At 24.8% G+C, this 22,913-nt stretch overlaps 1 protein-coding gene across 4 annotated transcripts; it reads right to left on the bottom strand.

Annotated features, from left to right (window-relative positions):
* Nucleotides 1-294: 294 nt before the first annotated feature.
* On the bottom strand, nt 295-22,896 carry LOC114577768 (dynein axonemal heavy chain 1-like). Of its 4 annotated transcripts, XM_062076664.1 has the most exons (31): nt 22,693-22,896; nt 22,419-22,581; nt 22,052-22,212; nt 20,825-21,037; nt 20,450-20,674; nt 20,041-20,203; nt 19,514-19,683; nt 18,754-18,962; nt 18,330-18,432; nt 17,782-17,910; nt 16,259-16,379; nt 12,615-12,745; nt 11,975-12,080; nt 10,564-10,718; nt 10,107-10,295; nt 9,218-9,608; nt 8,794-9,065; nt 8,302-8,612; nt 7,891-8,116; nt 7,125-7,320; nt 6,314-6,507; nt 5,785-5,939; nt 5,219-5,585; nt 3,859-4,038; nt 3,391-3,642; nt 3,159-3,311; nt 2,479-2,744; nt 2,182-2,408; nt 1,659-1,840; nt 1,292-1,415; nt 295-626 (listed from the first exon to the last, which is right to left on the bottom strand). In XM_062076664.1, the coding sequence occupies exons 1-31, from the start codon at nt 22,894-22,896 to the stop codon at nt 412-414; spliced, it is 6,153 nt and encodes a 2,050-aa protein (XP_061932648.1). In that variant the 3' UTR covers nt 295-411. The 4 variants fall into 4 exon arrangements, 3 of the variants coding, with proteins under 3 accessions (XP_061932648.1, XP_061932649.1, XP_061932650.1); XM_062076665.1 differs by lacking the exon at nt 3,859-4,038; XR_009830326.1 differs by lacking the exon at nt 1,659-1,840 and having other exon boundaries at nt 605-626.
* Nucleotides 22,897-22,913: the final 17 nt, after the last annotated feature.

Here is a 22,913-nt window from a genome sequence, read left to right as displayed (position 1 = left end):
TGAATTATTAAAGTCAATAAGAATATTAAAGTCAAAATAAAATAATATTGTAGAACATAAATGAAGTTTGAAAAGAAAAATATTTCGCTTTCGTTTTCTTTCGTTCGACTATTGCAAATTAATTATTTATAATTTATGATATTATTTATCGCAATTATAAATTTATTAATTTTATTTAAAAAATGAAGTATATGAAATTTAAAAAAAACTAAATATTGTTTTTATTAAAATTATTTTAATATGAAAATTTAATGAAAATGTTTCGGCAATTTCGATTTATTAAGGATAGAAAGATTTTTTACTATTAAAATAAAATTCATTTAATATATTTTCAAGTATTTTTTAATAACATTTTCATTTTAAATTAAATAAACAAAATAAGAATTGAATAAATAAAATGTCAAGTTATTGTTAATAATCCAGTGCGCAAATTAGAGCTACACCTCTTTTGATCCAATGAGATTGTGGTTGTTTACTAGGAATCTCCATCGGTAATACAAAATTTGTCGAATGTCCAGTTGTGCTTAACACTCCTGCTCGGTTGATAGTTTTATACACGGGACAAACATAGATTCCTTCGGGTTCTTTATGATGCACTTCCGGCAATAATAGAATAGGAGGCATATCTAGAAAAAAATATTTATTTAATTATTTAATTATTTAATTAATTTTAATTATTTAAAATTAAATTGATATTTAATGAAATATAAAATATGATTAAAAAAAAAATAAAATATATGTTTGTTTTTAAAATATTTAAGATATTTAATAATAAAAATTATTTTTTATATTTATTCATATCTGTCTAATAATTTAAATTTTTACTGTTATTTTATAAATTATAAAATATCAATATAAAATAATGCAAAAATATTTTTTGATTTTGTATACTTTTATATAATTGTATCGTAATTGATACATAATATGCAATATGAAATATATAATATATAAATAATAATAGCAATTAAAAGCATTCTTTAAATGAAATAAAGTTATCATTTTATAAATTTCTCTAAAATAAATATAATAAAAATATAAAAAATTAAAAAAAAATATGAGAAAAATATAAAAAATTAAAAAAATATGAGAAAAATATAAAAAAAAATTAAATAAAAGCAATAATTCTTAATAGTAATAATAGATAATTTAAAAATTTATATTATGTACTTATTTATTATATTTATTATATAATAAATAAAATTTATAGGCAAAAAATAAAATGTACTGAAAAAATGAAAAAAAAATATTTATATTTTTCATAATGTCATAATATACATATATGCATATATACTAGTATATAATTCCTTAGGGAAAGATTCGTTCAAAAATTTTCCATCCCATCGGCATCCTTCAAGAAAGAGGCCATAAATAATGCAACCATCTGGCGGTCTTCGTTTTGGCATTTCAGTTTGTACCTAAGATTAAAAATAATTTCATATATATACATTGTTTATCTATTTGTTTATATATATATATTGTTTTTCTATTTATATATATTTTTACTAATATTTATTCATATTTTTCTACATAATTATATATAATACTTTTATATTTTATAATGACAATATTTAATAATATTCTAAATAATTTATCAATTTTGAATATTAGTTTAGTTGTTAATTAAGTTTAGTTGTTAAATAATTATTGGTTGAAATTACTTGAAAACTAAAATCAATTGCATCGATGGAAACAACGTATTTTCGTGCGAAGTTTTGTAAAGTGCCTGTTAAAAATGCTTGCGGAAAATAGAAACCAGAAATCCAAAAAGCTGGGGGTATTCCATAATTTTCCCAAGATTTTAAAAATTCAATTCGATCTTTCAAATCCAGAAACCAAGCACCTATATTTTTCAAATTAATAAATATAATTTATTTGAAAATTGAAAAGTGAAAGAAATTCAAAATTAAAAAAAAAAAAAAGAATTTGGGAAATAAAAATAAGTGAATTTGCATATGGTTATTAGCAATAAATTATATAAAGTAAATTATACAAATTATATTAGCAAAAACTTATATAAAAAATGTTTAATGTAATTTTGATTTTAAATTAAACAAAATTAAATTAAAAATTTCAATTCTTTAAATTGATAATTATTAATAATAGCATTAGCTTAAGATATACATAAATGCTACTACATTGTAATAAATTCAAATTCGATTACAAGTTAGACTCAAAGATTACCAAGAGGTTTCAAAGAGGGATATCCCTTATCTTGCCAAACTGTTGGAATCCTATTGTTATACAAACTCTTCGACACAGTTTCTAAGTATTCTGACATAACGACGAATCCTTTTAAGGCTTTCAATAGATCTTCTAGGGTCGACCTTACTACTTTTAGTAAACCATTATAGCGTATAGCTTCTTGAATGAGCACAGTATTGAATGATTCTTCGTATAAAACTGGATATCTAACATATATTTTTAATATATTTTAATTTCTTAAATGTTTCGTTACATCGAAGATAATGTTTCTAATACTTTTGATGTATAGCAGATAAATTAAAGATAGGAGGCATTGTCGCCAACATCTCAGAGGCTAATTGAGACGTGACTTCTTCGATACTTGCAGCTGCAATTCCAACTTCTCGTGGTTGAAGAGCGAGTAATGTGTTCAGACATGCATATGTTTCAGCTTGAGCGAAGCTAATATCAGCGTTCGGATGCATTCCGAATAACGCAGGATCATCGTTCAGAGGAAAGGTTTTTATATATTCGATGTAATCTTCGAACGTTGCATCAGTTAGCTGTATATAAAAATATAATAGTCAAAAAAATGTAAAATTATTACAATGTTAATTATACATATTGATTATTCATTTGATTCATCTTTAATATATTTATTCCAATGATAATCTTTAATATATATGCAATGTGTATTTATATGTTGCATGAATAGCTTCAAGCTAATAATTCTCAATTAGTAGTAATTGAATAATATATGAATGATTTGTAATAATAATAATAATAATAATAATATACATATATGTATATAATATTAAATTTTATTGTTTAAATATTTATTTTCAACATTATATATGATTCTATTTATTCTGAATAACTATTAAATAAAATATAAGTTAAAAATCATTGCTTTTAAGGCAATGCTTACAATTAGTGATTGATAATATTAATTTAACTTTTATTTTACTTATACGCACTTGAGCATAATGTCCTTCTACATCAAATTTATGTGTCGGTGATAGAATTTCTATTTTGTAGAAATCTTTCAATATGGTTAGCACACATCGACGATCCCAATCATCTGTTATTCGACCACCATAATTGATGTGACCAGCTGTGTATATGAGTACCTATGCAAACGAATATTACAAGTTTTTTCTTCTATAAAGTGATAAAAAAATGCATTATTTTTTTACTGAATGATTTTACCCTGAATGGAACAACATCATATTCTAAAAGAAACATGTGCAACTGTGATATACATATTCTTAAATCGCCATCAGTGAATTCGTATGCTATATTAAATCCCAATGAGCCAAATTTTCTTCGTTCCAATAACACAGAATGAAACAGGCATAAAGAAAACAGCAACCACTTAAATTGCTGAACTTTAGGATGTTCGGATGCTAGGAACATTCGCATTTCTCCCACTTGCGCTAAATACGCACGAAACATATTTGCCTGTGAACAAAAATGAAATATTTTCTTATTTTAAAAATGTTTCCTATTGTAAATTAAAAGAATTTAAGTTTATTTAAAAAAAATGAAAAGTTGGACAAATGTTTAATATATTGAAAAAAATGTAAAATTTGAAAAAAAATTTAGATATAAAAAATATAGCGAAAAGAAATGAGTAAAAAGTAAGGTTTTAAATTATAAATAAGATAATTCTTTTACTTTTACACCCCTAGGAGGTTCGATCGTCATTTTACTGCTGTTTTGAAGAATACTGACAGGAAAATCAGGGGATGGTGCGGATGTTAGCCATAAACGGAAATCACGATGATTAGTTTGCCGTGTTAATGCTTCAACCAACATATCTAATTCTGGCATCCAACTTGGAGCCAAATGACAATTCTATGAAAATATATTTACTTTAAAATTTTATGATTAAATTTATGAATTAAGTAATTTTAATTTATTTTTTTGATTTTATATTAATTTTTAAGATATAGTTTTATATCTTTATTAAAATTATCTTCTATTTATCAGTCTTACATTTATTTTTTTTATTAAATTTATTGTATTTTCAAAAAATAATAAACAGAAAATAAATTTTTCAAACTTGTATATTCAAGAGAAAAAAATTGTGATTACCATAGAAATTGTATTTTTTCTTCATTAATATTTCTATTATTATATTATTATTCTGTTTTTTTTTATCATTATTTAATCAAACATTATTCTACATTTCTTATTTCCATTTACAATTCATAAGATCAATAAGAGGATTAATTTTTTCAATAAAAATTATATTCTATTTGGAATCTATTTGTTTAAAAGAATATCAATTTATATTTATTTACAATTCAATAGTAATGCTAAATTAAAAAAATAATATATTGAATAATAAAATATAATAAAGTACAGTAAATATAGTAAATTCAATAATTTTTTTCAAATTTTTGTATTAATTGCAATATTAATTTTTTTATATAATAAATATTTCTTATTTCATATTCAACAAATATTTCCATTAATGAGTTATTGTTCAATAAAGTCGATAAATATAATAAAATAAAGAAGGAAAAAGAATTTCAAATTCGATTCTTTCTTATTTTTACTTTTTTAATCAAATTACATATCTTTTCATATCTTTATTTCCTTATTTCCAATTCACCCTATTACATAATAAATCATTTTTCATTCGTTCCGCTTCCTCTTTTACATATATTCAGGAAAGATAAAGACCATATTTTCCCCTTTTCCTTATCTCGCATTTTATCACTTTAGGGAGAAGTCTTTTTCTTTTCTTAAAACAGGAATATATTAGATCAATATTGGCAATGGTTTGTGGTTCAAGTTATCAAATTCCATTATACTTGAATACACTATAATATATATAAGTATAAGTACTAGATTAGCGTTTTCTAATCTTGTTTTTCTTATAATAATTTATAATAATAAATTTTTTTCACATAACTATTAAAAAAACTCTCGAAAATTGCTCGAGAATATTTTTATTTTTATTTTTTTTAATAGCTATATAATAATCTTTTCAAATGATCTCTCATAGAGAAAAAATACATATATATACCTGGAAGAAACACCAATAACCGGCTTCTGCGGATAACTTCAACATAGCTTCTGCTCTGGGTCCTTGTCCCTGTCCAAGGGAGATGGCATGCAATTTCATGGTCATTTTTAATTTATCCGCGAATTTATACAATTCTGCTGCAGGATCTGTACCAGGAGATAAGATGAAAACTATAGGTGTAGTTGGAGAAGATTCACCATAAATTGCTGACAATTCTGCAGTTTGAGGCTCAATAAATTCTCGACCTAAATATTTGGCTAAGTATAATTGCATCGCATTTGTCACTTTATCGGGTCGAAGGCATTTTAGTATTAACATTTTTTGAAAATCATCAAGTTTCGATTGCCATGGCTCTGGATAAGGAGTCCTAGATAAATAAAGAATCAAAATAAGTACATTTAATTTAAGTTAAATTTCATTATATTAAATTTAAATTATTTAAATTTAAATTATTAAATTAACTTAATTATAAATAACTTTTAAAAATTAATCTAAATTTTTTTTCTAATTATTATATAATCCTTTATGATTTTTAATGATGTATATTAGAGGTGCATGTTACTCACATATGCGCTTCTTGATCATCGAATATTTTTTTGAATTGAGACACATTTCTTATGAAGAATTTCACGAAATCCTGAAAATTTTCTAGTTCATCGAGTGCCTGGATCTCCTTCCAACAACGTGGAGTAATCCATTCAGGCGCCGGATTTGGATCTTCCTACGAAACAAATTTTATAATTTTAATAATTAAATTAAAAATTACTCGAATATCATTTTTATATTACCACATTTTTAAAATAGTTGAAGTTTATTTGTTATAAATATAAGCCACATAAATGATTAATTAATTATTATTAAAATTAGATAATTTAATATTATTAATTTTTCTACACAAATTGGATTATTATTATCCAATTTTGGAGCTTAATTAATTTTCAGCACGATTTTTTATAGGATTTGAATTTACATGTAAATCGAATTGGGTCAAAGAGAAATCATAAAAAAAAAAAACGAAATGAATCGAGAAAAAGAATTGAAAAGAAGCTTTTAAATTTCACTTTCATAGTTCATTAAACTCATTATAATTCTCACTGTTAGAGGTACAGGTCCGGACAAAAGATGCCTCCATTCGATTGCATCGATTAATTCATCATTCATACGAATTCTGGCACAGACGAGAAACGCAAAATGGAGCTTGTGTTTTTCAAATAAACTACGGCATACGTTCGAGAACAAGGAGAACATGAATTTGTGATTGATATTGCTCACTCGTTCCTGGATATCTCCTAAACAATATCATTCGTTAATTAATCATAGTACTTTCATCTCCATATTTATTCATAAAATACGAATGAATGATTGTTTCTGCACAGCTTTGAAATGAACCAACCATAAATTTTTTTTTTTTGTTAAATTTTTGTTCTAGAACATTAATCCTTTGCAATTCTATTTCCAATCTGATTATACATAGATTTTATTTTAAGATGTTTGCCTATTCAGATTAGATACATTATAACATGGATCTTAACAAAATTGTTATTTTTTTACATTAAATAATTATGGACTGCAAAAGATTAAAATTATTTTTTAAACTGAAACTAACAATAAAAAATAAATGCGATTTATCTTTCATAAATTATATGTCTTGATATAACATATTATAATTTATGAATTAATCAAATAGATATATGTAGATTATATATAATATATAGATTATAAATATGAGTATCAAATAATTAATTTAATGTAATTACATATATTATACACTTTGTATTGGGTATAATTATTCCTTTAAAGAGTGAAATATTTAGTTTATGAGACAAATAATTGTTTATGATGTTTGCTATCGTGTATAGGCTAATAAATACAGGCAAGTAATTAGTGAACAGGATATTTAACGAACCGCTTTTTTCTGTTGCAAGTATGCTATTGTTGAAGATCTCGACGAACCATTCAAGCGAGTACTGATACATAGTGTCGATATATTGCAGATCGGACAGACAAAAGTATAGAATCCGCCCCTGAACTGCCACGGGTATGTAGAGCGATCTGGTCATGTCGATGTCTGCTTGAGTAATCTCGGCTTCTTTCATTTTTACCTACATATTACGTACTATGATAAATTTGTTTATTGGCCGCTAGAGAGCGGATCGATCGAATTTTTGTGAAGTGCAGATTTTGAAAAATAATAATGATTATTTTATTTGTTTGTTAAATATGAAATGGACGATTTTATAAATAAATAAAATTTTTATAATTCACTTAATTGATCGTGAAATAAAATACGTTAATTTGTACATTAATTTAAATAATACAAAAAAAAGCTAAGAAAAAAAGAGATTGTATAAAAAAGGCATTTAATATTTAAACGTGTTTGAACGGAAATTATCTATAACTCTAAAAACTATAAAACTATAAAACTATATATACAAAGATTTTATTATCTATATATCTAGATATATATCCATATAATTTGCCATTTAAGTAATAATAAATTAAATAAACGTATACAATATATAATTTGATTTGATGAGATTTATAGATTATAAATTAAAATAAATTAGAATTAAATTAAATTTATAAATTAAATCATAAAAAATTTAAATTTAATTTAATATGCGTTCAGGTGAAGAATTTAATTTATAGGATATTTATTAAGAATTTTAAACCTTGATTTCTTCGCTTTTAATTTTGGATGCCTCTAAGGTGAGAATAAGATCCATGTCGTCGACTGCAGAGCCCTCGGACACGGTCAATCGATATAAAATTCTATCTTCAATTTCCAATAGTTCTTTTTTCATTTCAGCATTGGCCAAAATCAAAGCGTTTCTCGCTTGCTCAAGATCAGGTCGTTCTTGAATCGCGACCAAAGACAACATCTGATCCTCGAGACCGCTTTTATATTTTATATTTTTTTATCAATGTAAAATATTTAATATTAAAACCATATATAAAAATAAAAAGAAACATGGCTTTAAGAAATTTTTTAATTTCAGAAAAATGCGTGTTTATGAATTTATGATTCTAGAAACTGAACGAAAAGAAATTTTATATTACTTTCAAGAAAAAGATTTACTTACGTTGCAGTGAGCGCAAAGTTAACCAATAGTATTTTCACGCATACTTCTGGCGTGTAATGAGGATTTGCGAGCCTCGTTGTAAGGAAAAGACGGAAATCTGTATTATAAGGAACAATGTTCTCCCCAACTTTAACACACCATTGGCCACCGTGTTCGAATAATGATCTTAAGAAAATTGGATCCAAACCAGCTTCCAGCTCAAGACCAATATTCTCAATAAGACAAGCTCTTCCGAATCGAACGCATGACTCGACTACACGAAGCAACTCTTTATCTGTCATTCTTGCAATGGATATACCTTCTTCTTTATACTGCATATCATTGAATTAATCAGAAACAATAAAAAAAAGGATTGTATAAGATTAATCGAAAATAATGTAAAATATTTTTGATATTTTGATTAGTATTAAAGAATTTAGATTTTAGATATTTTATCTGCGACTTTTGACTCGTACAAAGAAAAATATTTTAGTAAGCATTTTATTTGCTTACTAAAGCACGTATCCATTTGTTCGCTTGAGCTTGGGGATCTATGAAAAGTGGCCAACGTTTCGAATGCATTGCCAAGACGGCATTCTCCACGGATAACATATCTCTAGGTAACCCCTCGATTTGCCATTTTCTTATCTCCACCTGATCTCCCAGAGTCGATACAGGGTCGCTGCCTGGCGTATGCGGCACGCCTTCACCGAGAACTTTTTTCCAGGAATCTAAAAGTCTTTCTCGGTATACATCCGTAAACGGTGTCAAATAAGCTATTGCACCTGTGAATATTATTATATATTATTATTATTATAATAATATCATATTATAATCTTAATTTTTTTTTAAGCTTTTGAATCTTTTTTTAACCAAAATAATCTTTTAGATGTAATGTAGAGTGAAAAAGCAGCGAGATGTATTTTTCTATATATACCTGAGGCCAGCAGAATATCACCAACGGCATTTTTCACAGAATCACGAAGTTCAACCACAGTCGAAGCCCAACGTATTTGTTCCCCAGCAAGACCTACTATTAGTCTGACAGCTCTTCCCATTCTGTCCTCGCAAAGCTGCTTTTGCTTCTCAAGTTCGGCTTTCCTTTCCTCTTCCTCTTGAAGATGCTTTCGCAATAAGGCGATACCTTCCTCCACTTCTTTCAGCCTTTCGATTGCGGCGCTCAGAGCCTTCTCGGTCTCAAGAAGTACTTCCTCGGCCTTTGCCAACGCTTCCATCTTTGGCTTCACTTTTTTATTCACGAAGTACCAGTTGTACATCGCGTGCACCCATAGACAGAATGAATGGCACGCCTTTGATACATATTCAATCTGAAACGGAGTGATATCGTTTCTTAGATAAAATGTATAAATGTATATATAATATGATAAATACCCGATTCAATATTCTTATGAAATATTTTTTTCTTCATTATTTCGTTCTTTTAATTTATTGCAAGAAAACTTCCACTCGTAGAATTTTATGAGGATAGAAACTGATCAATAAACTTTGATGTTAAGAACGAATTATTTTGCATCTATATTTAAATAATTTTTAATTAATTTTTTAATAACTGAGAAAATAAATAGCTTTTTAATCAATGTTTTTTAATTTTTTTTTTGTATCATCTTAAAAAGATTTTAATATTTTTTTCTTTAATAATCAATCAAACAGGTTACATCGAAAAATTGTTGAACTAACAAATATAACATCACGATATTCACTTTATTTCCCTACAATATGTTCTTAATGGATGTTCTTAATGGAAGATATACAATAGGAAATCGTTTAACTTTGTATTAAGAAAATATCAAATAACAAATACAAACCTTAGCTGGCTGGAAGTTAGGGTCTTCAATATAGACTTTTAGCTTATTGATTATTTCCTCTGTAAGTTGTTCCTTGTCAAAATTCTCCATGGAGTACAAAAATTGGCCTGGATCCGCGAGTAACAGACTACCAGGCGTCCAATAATCCAATTTTGTTTCTTTTTCTCCAAATCTTCCTGTCACTTCAATCTAAAAAAGAATTTATTTATGTAAAAAAATATTTCACTATATATATATATATTTATAAATCTGTATTAACCATAGATGAGTGCCTGATGACTCATCATGAATCTGAATTTATAATCATTTTCGATGAATCATCAAATCCTGCATTTATAATAATTACTTAGAAATAATGTTATATACAGAGTATGAAATCAATCCAAATCTCATCTAACTCTTATCTAATACCACTCGTAACTTGGAAATCGACTTAATATAACAAATATATACAAACCTTGTGCGGTTTCACGTTGTTTATAATACAAACTGCTTCGATAACTAAGATCACACCGGGAGGAGGCCTTTTCATCGCCTTTACCTCGGTAACATCGCCCCTATTCAAAGCCTTTAAGCTCTTCTCGGCGGCTATCAACATAGGACGCGCTTCACCTGCGGTAAATGAAGTATCGATTAGATCGTTGTACAAAGTATTGCGTTGAAGAGTAAACATATTTCATGATAAATACATCTGTGAAACGGTGATTACTTTTGTAGTACATCTATCGATCAATTAATTAAAACAATGTGTTTTGAAATAATTTTCAGGACAAAAAGTATTGAGAAAAGATAATAAGATAAATGCTTTTCATTTTCTGATACCAATTGGAATACAATAATTTTTTATTCTATAGCTGATAATAGCTTTTTTTGTGTGAAATAGGAATCTCTTTTGAACAAATAATGAATTATTTGCAAAATGAAAAGAGATATTTTACGATTCATATGATACAAAATTATCGATATATACATATTTCTATCAAAAATAAGTTTTTTCAAAAATTTTAGCTATACGCATTCAGAATTAGAATTCCTTTTAAATATAACCTTATAAAACATTCATAGATTAAAAAGTTTCCAGAGAGAAATTCTATATAATCGAACGAATTTCATCATTTTATTAGAAACTTTTTCCAAGGAATTTCATATTTCATTTCTAAGTTATTATAATAAATCACTCAAAATTATCTTAACTTTTCTTGTTAAAATAACGAATTAAATTATTGTCCAGGGATTTGACGATAACAAATCTATTACAAACAAATCACATTTAACTTTTGCGAAGCCTAATATTGTGTTAATATTTCTAGATATTAGGAATAATCATATAGATATTTCTATACAATATAGTAGATATACATTAACGTGACATAGAAGATAAACATGTCAAGAAAGAATACATGGGGATCAGAAAGAAAAAGAAATATTAGATGTTTTCTTTTCAGGATTGTCCTATATAGGATATAGTTGTTATAATAGAGTTATTATAGATAACACTAACTTAGATACTTGGAATATAATAATTTTGAAATTTATTTTGGAATTTATATGAATACTATGATGAAAATGAGGATTTGTGAGAAAGTAAAAATTGATGAGACATCTAGTGACAATCAATAGAAGCATATATGTAAATACATTAAAATATATGCCATTGAAAAAAAAAGATTTAAAAAAAGAAAGAAAAGAATTACGTGGATTTCTTTTGTATTTTTAATAATAGTTTTAGAAGAATGTGTTTCAAACAATTTTTTTTTTTAAAATTAAAATTGGATAAGGTTAGTTGATAATCTTAAAGAAATATTATACGATCGATTACCATTTATTATATTAATAAAAACATAAGCATAAAAAAAACAATAACTCACTCAAATCTGCTTCCGCTTCGTCCCTAATAGCTTGATTCTCAATTTTCATTTTTTCTGCTAAACTTTCTTGTAGCTTCGCCTCTGCCCTCGTCTTTTCTGCCTCAATCTACGTATAACAAAATCATTTTAACGATACATCTATTTTTATTATATGTTGATAAAAATAACAGATTATTAAGTACTAATTTTAAGTATTATATTTTTAGTAAAGAGAAATTCTGTTATTCTTAACTCTATTCTTGACTAGCTAATCTGAGAATAATTGCCAACATTCTTTTTTTATTCTACGTTATTAACAATTTTCATCAATTATCCTATTTTACTCTATCTCATCAATTTTAATCTATATTTGCACTCATCACGCAATTCAAGTATTTAGAGATAACATGTTTAAAAATATGTGATTCTATCTAATAGAATTTATAAGTAGAATCGTATTATGTAGATTAAATTATTCTGTTTTCCATTGATAAATTTAAACGCTCTATTTTTAACATCATTAACTTTAATCCTTTAATTTTTGTGTAAATTTCTACATGCAATTAATAAATTGCAATTTGTATTAAATAAATAAATTTTATTTAATAACGCGTTTATTCAATTTTGATTTCGCATTTATTCAACGATCGAGAATACCAACAGTGTCGAGAGTAATTCTTTTGATCATTCTAGCCGTTGCCTCTGCTGCTCTTTCCAATTTTGGCTTCATTTCCGCCAATAATTGCTGCATGTTCTTTACTTCTACTTCCGCGTGTGCCAATTTGTCCAAACCTATGAAAAAATTAAAGATGAATGCAATGAAATGCAAAAAGAGGAAAAAGAGAAAAATATTAAAATTATATTATTATAATTTTTAGTGTTTAATTGGAATAAAATTTTAATAAAATATAATTTTTAATTGAATAAAATTATTTCGTTCCAAGAATAATTATTATCGACTCAAAATTAATAGTTTGTATCACGTATTCCATTATTTTTGTTCATTTATGATTTTATTCAAAATGAATTTGGAAAATTTTAACAAAAAATGAAATGTTATTCTTTTTTTGTGTATAGGATGATCTATTGTAGCTAAAAACTGGATACTACTAGTTATAAGGTATTCTATATAACCTCGAAAAACATAAATGTATATGTATGTAAATGCAATGTAGTCAAAGGTGAATTGAAAAAAAAATATAATTGTTTTATTTCAAAAAAACCAGAAAAACTAAATGAAAACTGCAATGTTATTTGATTTTATATTTTTTGATTTTTGAATAAAATATTTCTTACATAATAACAGCAAAGATTTTGATAAACCTCATTAATTAAGATTTAATTAGAAATGTTTAATTAGAAAGAGGAAATAACTCAATTTCAACTATCTTTGATCTTTCAATTGTATATATCTTAACTTTTACACTTTATACGTTAATATGGTAATGTTTATTGCAAAATAATTTACATTGAAATGTATTTCCTTGTTTTGTAATAATAATTTACGTTGAAATATATTTCCTTGTTTCCTTGTAATAATAAACTAGCACTTTCAACATATTTAATAAATAATATTTAATACAAGTTTTAAAATTATTTATTTTATTATTATTTATATCACATAAATATAAATACTTATATTATAACTATATAAGTATTTATAAATACTTATATAAATATAAATATTTAAGTAAATATAAATACTTATATTATAAATATAAATACTTATAGAAATATTCTTTTTTTAGAAATTGATTTTTCTATTAAAATTAATTCATAATTTCCATATGAATTAATTTAATTTAGATCAAAATTAATTATTAAAGTTTAAATGTTATATATCTATACTATAAATATTTGCGATTTAATTTTACAATTTGAATGTTATTAAAACAATTTAAATTTTTAATCAAATTTTCAAAGTAGAAAATTATTTTTTATAAATAGAAATATTTTATTACAAAAAATTACAATTATAAAATTTTACAATTTAAGCAAATAAAATATTATTATAAGCAATAAAACAATTATTAATAAAACATACAAAATAATAAAAGAAAAATGTTGAATTTGATTGAAAAATAAAAAAAATTTTATAATAGATATAAATAATTTTCTCGTTCCGATATTTAATCTTTTATACAAAAAATTTTTATAATATCATGTGAATTAAAAGTTTGTTCCTCTATCTATTAATTTTAAATTTTGTTTTAATATTTTTTATCAACTTATCTCGTATCTTATTAATCGTATAATTTTCGCACGATTAAATCAATGTTTATTAATTATACATATGATTAAAAAATATTCAAATTAAAATTAAAAATTGCGATCAACAGAATAATCAACAGTTAATTTCTTTTATAGAAAATTAATCTTCTTATTAATTTAATGTAGCTTTTATAAATAATGTAGCTTTAAAAACTATAATCAATTTTTATTTAGAAAGTTAATTCCTTTTATAGAAGATGTTATTAATCTTCAAGAGAATATTGAAGTTTCAATCAAAATATATCCTAATAATTAAATGAAACTTAATAAAGGTTATCTACCAGGTTAATTAAGACGAAAGTATAAATAACTATGGCTCCTATTTTACTTCGATCATCGAGTAATTTTTCGATGGTTGGTTCTAATAAATTTATCGAGTGTCCACTGTTCTTGGTTCTGCAGCTAATACATTTATGGCTCGCGCGTAGAAGAAATCAATAACGGAGTTGGCACGTACTACAATCTCCTATTAGAAGAGTTTTGCTTAATTCATTCGTCTTCAAAATTACCTGCGCGGATCATTTACCTTTGACCCATGAAAAATATCTTGTTAATATTTTCGCTTTGATGTTTCTTTTTTTTTTTTATATTTCTTCTCATTCTCGCGGATATAATGAGTAAAAAATTATAAGAAGCAAATAATGTCGATGACGAAGACAGACACCATTGAGAAAATTCTCAAAAGAAAGACTTTGAAGTTTTTTCTTTAAATGACTATTTTACATATTATTTTTTTACATTTTCCAAAAATCGAAGTATTTCAAAAATTTCCAAATAAAATTTTCTCTTCTGAGTAATTCTTATCTCGATTTCAATTGCTTTTATTAATTTTATTAATTTCTATCTCTTTTCTTCTGTTTCTTTCAATTAAAAATATATATTTCGAATTTTGAGAATATTTGTTCACTATATTGACTGGCTGTTATATTTATTTCTTATGATAAATAATTCTGACTAGAAAACGAATCATCAGTTCGAAATTAGCGCCAAATTGAATCGAAAATTCACGATTTAGAAATTAATTATAGTAAATGAGATTATAATTTAGAAGAAGGTATGATTGATCCGAGTGGAAAATTTGGCATGATTTCAACCACGATCGATGAATCAAAAGAGAGGAATATTTATTTATTACATATATATTTAAAAATGAATAAAGTTATAGATTCTCGAGAATTGGGAGACGTGATAAGTGCAATCATAATTTTGAATAATATCATTCAGTTTAAATAAATTGATTAATCGAAAAAAAAAAGGTTATTTTTTATCAAAGACAAGCATAATCTACAAACATTTACAATTGGAAAATTAATTGTGAAAAATTATATGATAATTTTGAAGGAAGAGATGAAATTTTTTTTGTTATATATTATTTTTTATTGTAAAAATTGTTTTTCATAATAATATTTTTCATTAAAGTTTAAATTTGATCGTTACAAATATTTTAATTGTCGCTATTTAAAAATTACTTTTATTGATTTTTTTAGTAATTTAATTATAGTATTTTAATTTTTATTTTTAATAAATAATTTTTTACTGTGTAAAATAAAGAGATGAGAAAAAATTAAGAATTAAAATTTCAAAATCCATTCGAAAAATAATTTTAGTTTAGAAATTATTTTTTCTACACTTTTGGAAGATTAAAAAACAATTTTCAATTTTTTTTTTCACCATTAAAATTAATTAATCAATATTTCGATTTTTTTGTTCTATCTTCGAGCTTAATTCATTGAATGAGATTTATTGTATTTTAATTATAAAAATTATTTATCCAGAAATTAATTTGAAGATTAAAGATTCTTCGTGCTTTGAACTAATATTCATTTATATTCATATATATATATATATATATACACATATATATACACATATATATATACAGAGTGTTTTAATTTTTCTATGAAATTTCTATTATTTTCTATTATTGTTTTCCATGAATTTTTAATTCGAATTTTTTTTATCTTTTGTTATTAAATGATTTATTATTTCATAAAATGAAAAATAAAAAATCTAATTAAATTTAATTTTCGTTACCTGTAGTAAGACGATGTGCTGCTGACATCAATTCCATTTTCTTTTTTTCTAAGAGATTACCGTAACTGGATAATAATTCAAGGTACGACGTGGGCGTAACATAATTATGACGATTCAATTCCTGCACAACACAATTTTTTTTTTTATTCATCGATTTATTATCGGGTATATACGAAAAAATTTTTTCATTTTTCATAAAATAAATTAGATTAAATATCTTTGGCATAATTTAATTTTAAAAAATAATAATGATAAATTAATAATAAATTTAATTTAATAACAAGTGAAAATTTAATATCAAACAAAATATTTTTATTTATTAAAAATCAATATTTTTTATTTTTTAATTATTATTTTTTTAATTCTCATTTTTTAATCATAGAACCATAATAGAATGATATGTGGGTAATTGGAATGAAATACCATTTATATATATTTCGAATTTAAAATAATATATTATCAATACATTATAATATATATAAATGATTTTAAAATTAATATATATTTATTTTGTTAATATTTTACATATTGAAATTTATTAAAACTTGCGTAAAACTTTTGAATACATTAAGAATAAAATAAAAGATTAAATTTTTTTTTAACAGCCATTTTAAAAAAATTTGTTGCATTATAAGATTTTAAATATTTTTTTGTTTTCAATGGAGTATTATAAAGATAATAAAGTCCATCAAAGAAGTAGTTTATTGAAAATTAAGAGTTATTCAAAAGAAAATTTATTTAATTAGAATAATATTTCCCGAGATTTAAAATTATTGAAATTCGTTTTAAATTTGATTTCTTTTAATATAATTCACTATTACTTACTGTGAAATATATATGGAGAAAATTAATTTTATTGCATTGTTTGTCCATAAATTCTATTTCTCTTAGTAATTTAGATGCTTTAACTATACGTATATTTTCAGGTTATGTATTTACGTAAGATTATATATTCAAGTAAAATATTGTTTGGAATGTATAATTGAACTTAGGTAACTTGAATCTCAAAAGAAGAAATTTACGTTGGAATAATATGGAACAAATTAAAATAAAAAAAAACAAATTAAAATAATGTTATTTTATTTTATTATTATGTGTTGGAAACAAAAATTATATTATCGAATAAATATTTATAAATAAATATTTATGGAATTATTTATTATTATACTTATTTAAAAATTATAAGTAACAAAAAATTCAATTTTATCCTTATCCCACTATTTCGTTCTAGTCTACTATTATATTATAATTATTATTTAAAAATAAATATTATTTAAAATAAAAAAATTCATAGAAGATTTTATAACTTATCATTCATCGGCAAAAATAGAATTTCACAAAATTATTATAAATAATGATGTTAAGTACACAAACAACTTCGGTATAATAATAAACATATAATACATAATAATAATAAATAATATAATAATGTAATAATAACAGATAATAGTAAATAAAAGAATTTATTTTTTTTTCGGTTTCTTTGTAAATATTATTTTTTTTATTTTATCTTTCTATTTTACCTTCAAATAGAGATCACTTGCTTCAATCACACTCGAATGCATATATTGACACATTTTTACAATCGACTGCAACACATCATCAGTAATCGACTCGTCTTGTATATCAATGAGAAATGTCATTGCAACACTCTGAAACGATAAATTTAATTATTCGTACAAAAGTATATTTTAATTTTGATTTTTTTATCATATAAACGAACGATACGATGAACTAAATATATGTTTCGAACATTATAAAAGAAAAATTCCTAATTTTATTTTTCTGTTATATAGTAAATCACAAAAAGTTTTCATATTTTTTCCTTTCAATTTTTAATTGAACTTAATTGTGTTACAAAACTATTTTATTTTATTATAAAACTTTTTGATTATGAAATTTTTTTTATTTTTAATAATATAGATAAAGAAATTAAATATTCTATTTATTTCTCTAATTACTATGAAAATAATAATTGATCATTAATAAATATTACAGATCAGAAATGAAATCTATTTATTATTGATCTCAATATATCACAAATCGCAAAAAATAATATAATATAACAAACTTGAAGAGCAGCTTCTGGCCACGGACAAAACCAGTCGATCGTTGAACAATTTACTAATGCTGGAAATTGTCTGATACGAGCACGAAAAACTTCACCGATCGGACTGAAAATTAAAGAAATATCATAAAATTTGTGATTATTATTATAACTATAATTATTTTAATATTTCTATTTCATAAAATTATTTCTTTTTTAAATTTTACATTCGCAAATCTCTTACTCTTATCGACCTAACCTTAAATTTATCCACTTTTCCACAAATCGATCTTTTATCTAATTTCTATAATATTATATTTCATAGATCACTAGATATCCTTGTCCCTTTTATATCTTCAATTTTGAATGAATCAGTGGGGAATTTAGTTTTGTTGGATATTTTATTTAATCTTTATCATACCAAGAATAGATATTTGTTTATATCTACCTCATTGTAATGACGACATGTAAATTATTGCGGACTGTTTTCACGTAGGCGGAGAAAAGGTTGCTTCTATTAATTGCTAAACCTGCTTCCTGTACTGCTCCACGCATAGAGTGATAAATCTTTTCCATTTCATCCACTTTGTATATATTGGGAACATCACCATTGTTTAAAACACTATTCAAATCTTCTAGCATGGAATCGTCCTTTATCTGAGAATAAAAGTGAAAAAATTAATATTTAAAAATAATGAAAATTTAGTTTAGATTAAATAAAAAACTTGTTAAAAATAAAATAAAAAAAATAAGAAATAAATTAAAAAAAATATTAGAAAACTGATATATTTTCATAAACAAATATTATTTGAAGATATTATTTCATTAATGTTTGAAACATGGGCAAATATGCAACTTTTAGTTATAAGTTAAGATATTTATAATTGCATTTGCAAACGTTTGTTAAACATCCAATGATATTAATTATTCAAAAATATCATTTTACATTACATAAATTGCAAAATGTGAATACTGTTTCAATACGTATTTCATTTAATAATTGGAATTGGAAATTTTGAGCTAGGATTTTGATTACTCGATAACTAATATTTTGATTAATCGATATTTAAGCTTACATTATAAAGATTTCATAAATAATTCGAATGCAACTAGTATTTTTATAAAAATAAATAAAATTATATCTAAATGAATTTTATTGATAATTTTATAAGTAAATTGTAAATAAATTATTGGATTAACAGGCATACTTGCGTATCAGAAAATAGGAAAACGATAAGTTGATTCTGCACCCCGGCATACATCATTGATTTTTTTATATCTTCGTGCCAGTCATGAGCCGTATAGATACCACTTAATTCTATTTGAAAGCAATTGAAATCTTGTATATGTGCAGCTAATCTTGTCAAGCTTTGTCTTCCTGAATAGGAATAATAATATAATTTTAAAAACAAATAGTAAAAAAATTAAACAATAATTAATTAAAAAGAAATTAAAAATAGAAAATTGCAAATTGAAAATTAATCAAACTTCGAAATTTTGTTCAGGAAAAATATAAATAATACCAAAAAAATTTTTAAATTATTTTTATAATTTTCTAAAAATGTTATTTATCTGAGTTTATAATAATTTCTTATTTTCATATTTATGAAAAATTTCTGTTCTCATTTATTTATCAGAAGAAAAAAGTAAATTTCAATATCACATTCTCTCAATAGCAACGACGAATAAGAGTGAATGAAAAAGAGGGACATTAATTCCAAATATATTTTTACACCTGATCCTCCCATTCCTAGGAGAAGAGCATTTCCTCGAGGCTGTCGTATAATTCGATTTATTCTACATATGTGACCTATGGCATCTTGAAATAGTACTAGCTTCATAGGGCTTACAGAGATAGCATTATAATCTTCGAGAAATTCTTCCAATACTTCTTGCATCTGGAAAGATTTGCATCGACGATTAATAACAACAGACGCGAGTTATAAATATAAGTACGAAATCAATCATTGAGATTCCTTATTAAATATTTTGCAATAACTTTTTTTCTACGAAATTCTTCTTTTTATTATGTATTTTTTAAATATTATAGCGAAATTTACAAAAATATATAAATTTAATATTATAAGCCTTGTTGATCTTATCGTATAATTTTAAATTATTTCCAGTAAAATTAATATACTTGCTTTTTTGTGATTGATTATTTCTTCATATTCTTTGATGACTCCCATGAAATCACCGAAAAATATTATTTGATCACCGATAATTTCGTTAGGATCACATTCAAATTCTGTTTTCATCATATTTCGCAAGAGTTGATCGAACCAATTCCGGTCTTCGTCGTTTATTAATCGATCGCTGTACACTCGTACATTTTCGTGATACCAGAGTAATAATAACTTGTTCAGATGCTGTAATGTAAGAAATATGTTTGTTACGTAAAGTTTTTTTAAAGAAGAATAAAATCTATATTTCAAGAATTTTATTTCATGATCGCTATTATTATGTATACATATTTTTTATTTTGTTTATTTTTTATTATTGCGATAATTTGTACAAACCTCTATTTTTTGTGGATTCGCCATAAGCATTCCCTGAAACACTTTACTGAGATCACGAAGATTAAAAGTATAATGGGACTTGAGAGGTGTCGGCAACATTTCTTTGCATATGATTGTATACAAATTCAATGTTGTGGTTATAAAAACATCCAGCATGTGTATAAAAGGAGTGAGGGACAACCAGGATTTCAGAATCGTCCCGAAAATGTGTCTCTGAATATAAAAATGTCAATAATAATATTAATTTACCTTTAAGATTGACTAAAATATTAATAAATTTTTACTTAATCGTAAAGAAATAACCCAAATTATATCATCTTGAAACTAATATAAGAAAACAATTCTTTCGTTTTTAAAAATAAAAGATCTTTCATATTTTCAAAATTATCGCATAAACATATTCGACGAGTGTTAGATAATCGTGTCCCCGATTTGACCTTGCCTGATCTTTTTAAAAAACACGAAGGGTAAAACAGATTCTACTGGAAGTGTGTTATAGGATCTCGTTATTAGCCTAAACTGGTGATCGAAATAAATTATGGGTAGGCACTAGGACGATTTACGATACCTAATTGCGTTGAGTCTGGGGGAGAGAACAAATAAAACCAACCACCGACGGATACTTTATCTTTTTCACGAACCATAATTATTCATTGTGGGCGTGTATTGACGACTCGACGGAATAAAACCGGATAAACGGCGTAAAGGGAAATGAACGAGTGTCACCTGCTGTTATCTGCCACCCCTTCATTTTTTTAAGGTTATGTACACCTAGGTGAGGTTCAGAAATCGAGCTTTCTTACTTTTTCTTGAAAGTGTACAATTTATTAAACCTTATGTCAATATTAAATGTTCAGATAGTGTTTAACTCGAAATAAATTTCAAGATAATTTCAGGCTAAGTTTTTTTTTGAGAATTGTAAATGTCATATTTAATTTAAATTGTTTTATCATGAATTTTACCTTTATATTACAATTCACAAAGAAGCACAAGATATATTGATTTAGAGTTGATTCAAGCAATTGAATCTTAAAAGTTAAAATTGTTTTTTTTTCCATAATTAAAGAGATTGAATTAAGGTGGAAAAAATAGTATCGAGAGATGGGCGGAAATTTGACACATTCGAGCGACAGACGAAGATAAATTATTCCGTCTTCTTTCTTAATTGCTTCCGGCTCTCCGTTTACGGTCGTTAACTGACGGAGAAGAGCGTCGTTTAAAAATTACCTTATCGTCTTCCTCCATTTCCGGGAATGCAATGAAATGGAAATGTCGCAACAATCTGGGAGTTACTGGATTTCTACCGCCACCAGGCGGTCCCATCGCAGCGATAAAATTTACGTCTTCGATCCACCTGAATAAACCGATGTCCTTTCGGTCGTACCATCCTGAAATAGTATTTTCTCCTATTTTTAATTCCTTTACGCGATTTGTGTATAAATATCTATCCGTTATTTTCGCATTTATATTTTCAACTTCGTTAGTTTCGTTTATTTCCGTGTGTAAAATTACAATAAAAACTTTTAATAAAAATATAATTCATAGAATAATTAAAAAATATATATATATAATATAATAAATTAAAACGAATTACCTTTAAAATCCATGAATTGTCTGACCAATTCAAGTGGAGGCTGAGCTCCAAATGTATCAAGTGCAGGCATGTTTAAATCATCGATGAAAAATACTTGTTTTCGAAGCAATGGCGGTCCATACACGTCTCTACGCCTTTTGATCAATTTTTCGTCAACTAAATCCTTTTTAGAGATACACATATATATAAAAGTATAATGGGAAAATTTTTTTAAAATATTTTCAGAGAATATTTTAAGCCATGATTATTAAAATACAAGATATAAATAATATACCTGAGTCTGGTTTGCGGTAGTTCTGGCAGAGAAAGTAATAAAGTCGCAGATGTACTTTTTGTGCATGTGTCTCATAAGTTTGGCGCTTACTGTCAACGTTTTCCCGCTTCCAGTTGGCCCAATGCAAAGAGGATTCGATTCATTGATCAATAGATAACCTACTAAGGCTGCGTTTCTTACGCTGTTCATTGTTGGTATTTCCATGTCTGTGATACGATTCC

Source organism: Apis cerana, linkage group LG6 (genome assembly GCF_029169275.1).
Source record: "Apis cerana isolate GH-2021 linkage group LG6, AcerK_1.0, whole genome shotgun sequence".
Lineage (NCBI taxonomy): Eukaryota > Metazoa > Arthropoda > Insecta > Hymenoptera > Apidae > Apis > Apis cerana.
This window is presented reverse-complemented; position numbering and strand designations above follow the sequence as displayed.